The sequence below is a fragment of the Clarias gariepinus genome, chromosome 2 (assembly GCF_024256425.1).
Source record: "Clarias gariepinus isolate MV-2021 ecotype Netherlands chromosome 2, CGAR_prim_01v2, whole genome shotgun sequence".
Classification (NCBI taxonomy): Eukaryota; Metazoa; Chordata; class Actinopteri; order Siluriformes; family Clariidae; genus Clarias; species Clarias gariepinus.
In genome coordinates, this window is record NC_071101.1 from 35,638,461 (window position 1) to 35,647,474 (window position 9,014).

At 38.2% G+C, this 9,014-nt stretch overlaps 1 protein-coding gene across 1 annotated transcript; it reads right to left on the minus strand.

The window, feature by feature from the left end:
- Positions 1-243: 243 nt before the first annotated feature.
- On the minus strand, positions 244-8,791 carry cradd (CASP2 and RIPK1 domain containing adaptor with death domain). The gene is made up of 2 exons (XM_053512809.1): positions 8,216-8,791; positions 244-729 (listed from the first exon to the last, which is right to left on the minus strand). The coding sequence occupies exons 1-2, from the start codon at positions 8,535-8,537 to the stop codon at positions 434-436; spliced, it is 618 nt and encodes a 205-aa protein (XP_053368784.1). The 5' UTR covers positions 8,538-8,791; the 3' UTR covers positions 244-433.
- Positions 8,792-9,014: the final 223 nt, after the last annotated feature.

Below are 9,014 nucleotides of genomic sequence, written 5' to 3' on the forward strand. Positions count from 1 at the left end.
CATATGCTTAATACTTATGCACATAGCATTTTTCTAAAATATTTTATTTCTTTTTAAAATTTGCTGAACAAAAATGAATTTTGGCTTTGAAAACAGGCACACACGATCAAGTCATTATATAATTGCAGTAAAAATCCAAACAAATGAATTTATTATTTTTTAAATACCTTTTAGATTTACACAATTAAACAAAGCAATAAAATAATTAAATAGAATATATAAATGTTTTTAAATGTTTCTGTATCAAACAAAGATAAAATCTTTAAAAATATGTAAAGTTCAGCTAGATATATTTTCAATTTATGGTATATATGAGCAACCTGTCAGACAAAATTAAAAAGTAGCAAAAGAACGACAACAATCAAATGAAATATACTACACATAAAACATACAGCATTGTTGGATGTGGTAGTTTCCACTTTATTGAGCAGCCTCAATAAAACAATTGTTTGAGGGAATAAGGATGAATTTCTGAATTCTGTAGGCTCTGGAGCAGACGCTGCACTGTGGCTCTTCTACCCTGAGTCTGCTTCCACATCATCAGGGCTTCTAGCACCTGATTGTGACTGCTGTGTGGATGATCTGTACGGCAGCGGGAAATATCTGCCCACGTCAAGCCCAAGTCCAGCATCACCAACTCCCACTCCGAGCCGAGCTGAGCTGCCAGCCTGTTCAGGTGCTGATCAGATGGAACTGTTTGGAGGATCTGATCAGAAATGGGCCACTGAGCTAAATAAAGAGAGAGAGAGAGAGATGTATGTATTTTTATAAATGCTTTCTGATGTTCGCACTGCAGTGGTGATGCCATTTCTGAGCATTAGCAAATTGACTATACTGTACGTCTCTTGTCCAGGATGAATCAAGTATGATTTTTGTTTAAACATCAGACACTAAAAAACAAGAAAGTCTACATCCCTGGTTTATTTTAAGTGATTTTATAATCGCCTCATTAACAATCAAGGACAGCAGCAGTAGAGCTAGGGTGGCTCTGTACATACAGCAGGCAAATTATCACCCTTTAAAATAATTACATTTTGTTGCCTGAAATAAAGACAGTTTTTGTTTTATCCAGCTTATTTACACAGTCCAACTTTTAACGTCTAAGTGAAAGATATAACACCAACATATCAGCATAATCCATACCCACAGTACACCATGGAATCAATATACAACTGCTTTACATCTCCGCCCCCCATGGTGAGAACATCACTATAGCACTCTACAAGTTACATGACCAAATCTGCGAACTCCAGACCAAGCATCCGGAGGCTTTTATTCTGGTCGCAGGGATTTTTAACCAGGCAAAGCAGACGGATATTTTACCATGTTTTTACCAGCATGTTTCTATAGCAACAACACGTTAGGGCTGTAGCTATCGAATATTTTAGTAATCTAGTATTCTACCAAATATTTAATTGATTAATCAGAATAAAATTTAATTTTGCTTAATTAAACAGCAATGTAAAATATATAAGAGAAACAAAGTAATTGTTTTTTTGTAGAAAAAAAATATTTTTATATATTAAATGCATACAGCGTTTTATCAAAAATAAACATTGTCATTATTCACAATACAAGAACTGACTTAAAGTTGACTGAGATTAATTAAGTGCAGTGCCATACATACTTATTTTAAAGCCTTTTGTCAGATGCAAAAACTAAAAAAAAAAGATATTTGAAATGACTTTAAGTATCAAAAAAATTAAGGCACACTGTTATGCGCTAAAATGCCTCCCTAACACAGATTGCCTTCCCCTCTACATAACCTCTATCAAATATTATATTAGGACATAAATTCATAGGTTTATGATTTACAAATTACAAATTGCACCAAACGAATTTGATAATAAAATAAGCAATATAAAAAAGACACATTGTATAGGGTAGGAAATATATAAATTATAAATATATAAATAAAAAACTTGTATATTAATAAAAATCCTGCAATATAAATGTGCCACCAAATAAACATTATATGAGAATTTGTATTGCGTGTCTTAATTTTCGTGTATTAATTTGTTACGTGCCTAGAATGAATTACAATAGTGATAATATATTTAATAATAACAATATAATATATTTTATAATAATAATATGAATTTTTGATTGTGATGTCCCGATATATTTGATAGAGATTATGTAGGGGAGGCAATTTCTGTTGTTTTCTCTTGCTGCTTTCTTCGCTCTATCGCTCCCTTCTATTTTGCAGCTCGCCACAGAACGCTCCATCAAATCAATACACAGCTAACTGTGTTTGCGTGTGACGTAATGCTTCTTCTTCGTCTGTGTTTTTTGGCGGCTTGCATCCGGAAGCGTGCTGTGTCACGCCAAACAAATAATTGCGCAAAGACATAACGCAAGCTTTTAAAATTAATTAAAAGAAGCTCAGAGGCAAAAGATTTTGCTTGTAATCAATAATTTTTTGTAATCAAATTATTTGAGGAATCATTTCAGGAACACGTTTGCACCCAGGGGCGTTTCTAGGATTTTCAGTTACGGGGGGCTCAGCCCCCATAGATGTTTAACAAATATTTGGCTTGTTTAGAATTCAATTCAATTCAATTTTATTTGTATAGCGCTTTTAACAATTGTCATTGTTGCAAAGCAGCTTTACACAATCAAAAGAATTATTTAAGTCTGTATGAAATGTGAGTGTGCATGAATCAAATAAGCAGATAGTCCCTGGTAAGCAAGCCGAGGGCGACAGTGGCAAGGAAAAACTCCCTTAGATGGTAATAGGAAGAAACCTTGAGAGGAAACAGACTCAACAGGGAACCCATCCTCATATTTGGGTGAAACAGAAAGCAGGAATTGATCTGCATTCATACTGTGTGTTAAATAGAATCAGTACTCAAATGAGTCTTCTTGATAACACACGCTGTTTACCGTATAAAACTTTGTTTCAAACATTTATCTTTTAATTCTTTGACAATACTGCTGCTTTTTGTTGGAAACTGGCGGACATAAAAAAATTTGAAAAATAGTGTCTGATGTAATTACTTCAATCAATGTTGGGAACACAGTGTTAATGTGCCTGAGAGGCTGCCCTTTCAGAGAATTCAACTGTAGAACTGAACGGAGAACTTTAGATGGAAGGTTTTTCAAGTCACATGGGAGTAGTAGTCTCCAAATAAGCAGCAGGTAAGAATATAACATCTTTTTATCTTTATGTGACTGGAAAAATCTTCCATCTACAGTTAAATATAAATATTAAAACTTTGATCATCATGTTATCTAGTTTAATTTATTGTTTTAGCTACATAAATAAGACAGTAGATTCTCTATTTAACCCCGTAAAATTTCATAGCTACAAGCTAAAAAATGCTGGGTTGTTTTTTCTACCCAAATGCTGGGTTGCCTCTGTTGGATCATTTTTCTGGGTTATTTACAGAGAGTAGGGTAGTTTTTGTGTAACCCAGCTGCTGGGTTGAAGTTTGCTTGGCCCCTCCCCCAAAGTTCACCGGTGTATTCAGCGGCTGTGTCAGCTTCTTGTCTTCTTTTCTGAGCACTGATGACGGTTCATCCTCTTTTAAAGGGGAAATGACAATAAATACAAGGTCTGTATACACATGTTCACTCACCTAAGTCACATATGACTAAAAAAAAATTATATGTAACATTTATTACTGTTACCAGGTTAAGGTTACACTCTAACTTACAGGCTGGTCTAAGGTATGATCATTTAGCTGACAATAGTTGCTAGTTAGCCAAAGAACCCCACCTGTGTATGAAAGAAACGAGATTTTTAAGCTTTTTATCTTTCTCTGTACAATGTTTGCAGGGTGGACGAAGATGTGAAGTGAAGAATGAACACTAAACTGTTAACTGTAGTGCTAGCATGACACAGGCATTTAGTTAGGTTGCTAGCGTTAGAACTTTATTAATCTCACTGCTTGAGACAATAAAATGATGGGGTGTTACAAAACACTGACCCTCTCACAAATATGCATACCTACTAACCCTCGCGATTTTCACTAGCTAGTAATTTACTCTGCGGTCAAATTTCTCCCGAGTTATAACAATATTTTACATCTTTTCCCCTTTGGCAAATGTATCACCACTAATTGCATGTAACCAGCGCTGCTTTCAGGCATTTGTCATTCTGGTGGGACAGGCTCTGGAGCAATCCACACATTATTTGGGGTGGTTGATGTGTGCTTCAAGGCATTTTATATTTTTGACATTAACTATCCAAAGCAGTGTGCTTTTCATACACAGTGTTTGTATGTTAAAATGAGACCAGGGCTGGATAGTTTTGTTCTGCAGAAAAAATATCTAAAGTCACAAAGCGATCCTGCTCTGTAGAAGCTGCCTCAGCCTATTTGTGCAATTTTCTCCATTCTGTCCTTGTGAGTAATAGTATAGTAATGATGTCGCTGTTGATAATCTGCTCTTGTGCTTTTGAAAAATAAATGTTTTTTCTATAGGATGTTGTTTATTGCATATATGTATGGTTTCCGTTTCTGTGTGCATGGAGTTTCCCCGTGCTTTGTGGGTTTCCTCCGGGTACTCCGATTTCCTCCCACAGTCCAAATATATGCAGGTTAGGCTAATTGGGGATCCCAAATTGCCCGTAGTGTGTGAATGGGTGTGTGAGTGTGTGTATGTGTAAATGCCCTGTGATGGATCGGCACCCTGTCCAGGGTGTATCATGCCTCGTGCCCTAAGCCTCCTGGGATAGGCTCCAGGTCCCTGCGACCCTGAATACAGGATAAAGGGGTATAGAAGATGAGAGAGTGAGTGAGTGTTTTAATGTAATTAGGCAAAACATATTTTTAATTCTTTTTTTTTGTTTCTATTAATTAAAAAAGGAACTTTTTCTAAATCAAAGTGACAATAACCCTACTCTAAGGCTAATGTAAGGGACTGCCCCTAGAGGGCACTGTGGTTGTCATTTATTTTTGTTTGTAGTTTTGTTGGAAGACCCAGTTTCCCAGAAGGCACCTCGGTCAGGTGAGGAAGGAGCTCACCTGCACCGAGGCAGCCAATACGAGACATTATAAAAAGCTGTTAGTTCTGGGAAACTGGGTTGAGCATCAATATTGTCTAGTGGGCATTTGTTTTGGTTTTTGTTTTGTTTGAATTCTGTTTTGTGTTGTACTGGCTCTGAGGGCATGTCTTTTGTGTTGTATGTGGTTAAGTGTCTTTTGGTTTAGTCTTCGTTTATGTGAGTATTAGGTATGTAATTACTGTCCTTTTGTTTTCCCGTCACTCCTGTTTGTTTGTATGTTAGAGAGCCTGTATCACAATGCAGAGCTATTGTGTTTTGTCTCAGGTATTAGAGCCTGTAATGTCAGAGAGCCTGTGGCACAACACTAAGCTTGTGTTAAGTGTAAAAGGTTTCCAAAGCCCGTGTGTTTTTTGTTTCCCGAATCCCTGATTGTGTTTTGTTTTTAAGATCCAGTGTTTTGTTTGTTTTGTTTTAGTGTGAGTAGTTTGTTTTTGAATAAAAGACTCTTTAGCTTGAAAACCCTCTGCGATTATGCCTGCCCTTTCTTAAGCCCACGGCACCACCATTAGAATGCTCGACCCTTACAAGGGCATAGCAGGGGGATCCCACAGCAGAACCACAGGAAGGGTCCCTTCACCATCCAAGAGCCGCAGTGGAGGCCCCGGCTGGGAGAGCAACCCTGCTGCCTCCGCCCCCCGGCCTACGTGATCCGGTGCTGCCTCATCAGCCAGGTCCACATAGCGGATCCATGACTGCCTCCACCACCCTGCTTCGACCTCAGGAGTCCCCACTAAGTCACAAAACTAAGCTTGTGTTAAGAGCCAGTGTTTTGTTTGTTTTGTTTCAGTGTGAGTAGTTTGTTTTTGAATAAAAGAATCTTTATCTTGAAAACCCTCTGCGATTATGCCTGCCCTTTCTTAAGCCCACGGCAACACGCCCGCATCGTGACAGCTAATAAATGTATTTCACAATTTGCGACATTATTTAATAGAATACAATATTTATCACGACAATGCTATCTGTCGCTATTTTAATCATTTATATGCATAACTCTATGGCAGCTAATGCCATATGCACTGTACAATGTTTTATATAGACAGTTAGGTTTTACAATTAAAACAGCAACGGCATGATTGTTTTATAAAGTAGACTATAGGTTCATAGAGTATGTATAAAGGGCTTCATTTTCGCTAGAGGAAACAGCTGGTCTGATGAGGGGTGAACACAGCAAAGATTTAACTGATTAATTCCTCATGACACTTTGTAAACTGTATTTATGAGAACAGACTGCACTGATGCAGATATAACTTAGCTAAAGCCCACCTAAAAATGGCCTAGCGACGCCCATGTATACACTAACAAATGGGTAGCATACACAACAGTGTTTTGACAGCACCAAATGGAAGGTATTCAGAAAGAGAGCAGCTCAAGATGGAATGGTGAACCTGGAAGATTATACATCACCAGTGTGTGGATTAGTGATGCGCGGGTCGGGTATTTTTCCAACTTTTTCACGCTTTTATGAAATTATATGGCCCACCCCAGCCCGCACCACTGTATCCTTTTTTTACAACCCACCCGCCCCGCACCCGCGACCATTAAATAGACATACTAAGCATTGTAATTCAAATGAAAACAGCCTTTATTTCAGCCTGAAAGTGCTTGGAAACATCACCCTGTAAACTGGCAACAACATATGATTATGAATATGAACGATAAATCAGGTCATATTAATAACAAGATAATGATACACATTTTAAACATTTACAAAGCAGCTTTTGTGATCTAGGCTAAACAATTTTTTATTTTAGATTTGTATAGGGCAGGCCTACAGTTTACAGCCTACGCTAAATAACCACTGACATTTTTTTTTCCATTTATCACACGGAAATTTAGCGTTTTTATGCGATTTCTGAGAACTGGTCCCAAACATTAGATTTAGCATTCCTTTTCATGGTATAAATTCCCGACCTCAATTTCTCCCGCACCCCGTCTTCCATCTTCACTTTTATTTCTTTGTTTTAGTTGTGACTGGCAGCGGTAGCTGCTTGGCGATTTTGTGACTTGTCACGTGACGTAACCTTATCAATAAAATATAAAATTTGATTTTCCCAAATATTTAATATATAGGAAATTGCACGCAAGATACATGGATTTTTTTTATTTAATTTTGTTTTTAATGACCTGCCCCAACCCGCCCCGCAAATAAAGTGACAATTTCTTTACCCGCCCCAACCCGACCCGCGGATTACCCGTGGGGTCAGCGGGTTACCAGATGCTCCGCGCATCACTAGTGTGGATACATCAGAGAGATGGCTTTAGCCCAGGGAACAGCAGTTTATTGACTAGTATCTGCGGAATAATTGTGTTAAACGCAGAAAAAGTCCATACAGAATAAAAAAGGAAGGGGCTTAAATGTCCTTCAGATGCATCACTTCCTGATGCACTGAATGCCTTCTATTCTCGCTATGAGCCATCCAATCCTCCCATACAAATATGTTTACACCTTCATTGGATGAGCTGCCCCTAAGGATGTCTACAGTAGATCCTGCAGAGGATCAATCCTTGGAAAGCAGCAGGCCCAGACAACATCCCAGGACGAGCTCCAAGAGAGTGTGCTCAGGAACTCACTGAGGTGCTGCCAGATATTTAACACCTTTCTGCCCTAAGCTAAGGAGCCTTCATGTTTCAAAAAGTCCACTATTATCCCAGTGGCTAAAAATGCAACTGCAAAAGCCATAAATAACTATTGTTCAGTCAGTGGCCCTTGCGCCTATTATTATGAAGTGCCTTGAATAGCTGGTTTTGGCCCCCATAAAGGACACAATTGACATCACTGTAGACCCGCAACAATATGCCTACAGGAAGAATTGGTCAGTGTCTGATGCAGTGTCAGCTGTCATCCACTCTGCTCTCACTCATCTGAAGGGCAAGGATTCATATGCCAGGCTGCTTTTTCTGGACTTAAATAATATTTCAGTTCCACACTGCAGAACCTGGTTTTCTCTAAAACTTCACATACACACCCCTATTCCACATTTGTAAAGACCATTTACTGCAAATAGGTTTATCCTGAAACAACTATAGAAGCGATTTAAAGGTAAAATAGCCAAACTTTTTTTAGAAGGCGGTTTACTTTAACATCGTATTTTACATCTCGCCCATTATTAGTGCCATAAAGACACTGGGGGCTGAACGGTATGATCTATAACACTTTGTTGAGTGTTTCTTTGAAAAGTCCCGGCTGGATGGACTGCGACTCACCGGTAGTGCATGGTTCTGCTCCTCCTCCTCCATCATCATCTTCACCCTGAGCTAAAAGCAGCAGTTTCTCTTTAATCCAGGGAAAATCCTGTTCCAGGGATTGCACAAACAATTTAAAAGCACTGGGGCCTCGGTCTGGGAGAATCCTGAGTAGCATTAACGTCTTGTTTTTGTTAGACTTTTGTGACTGAATTTCCTCCACTTGACCTTCAGTTAAAATGTCCTCCTGATATAAATACTGAACTATCGTGTCATCTACCACAAGCTGCTCGCAAAGCTGCATTCGTTGCGCTCGGAGAAGTTCTCTGTGCTTTGGCTCCATAGTTTTACATAATAATATAGATAAGAGAATAGAGTAAATGAAGGTTTTCCATACAGATTGCTATTTGTTCTAGTGGTGTTTGCAAATCAGCTTGTGCAATCCAAATGGCTAATAATTTACAGACAAAGCAAGCGTTCGACTCTGACAAAGGATTAACATTATATAAATCAAATAAATTTGTTTTCTGCCGTTAAATCTAAACGGGGTCTAAAAAATGTTCTCCAGTTGCCCCGTCAGTGCGCATGTGCAAAATCATGTTTTTTTTTTTTTCCCGCACAGAGCAAACGCTTTTTTTCTTCCCATTTTGAAGCTCGAACACGGAAAGGTTGAAAATGACGTCATTCAGAGCGCTGATTTTCTACTTTCAACATACTACATTCCTTTTTTATTTTTGCGAGTCACTGAACTTTTTTCATATTAAGTGTCTAACATAATCCCTAATTTAAATAAATATCTATTTTTGATAGAGAAATAAAG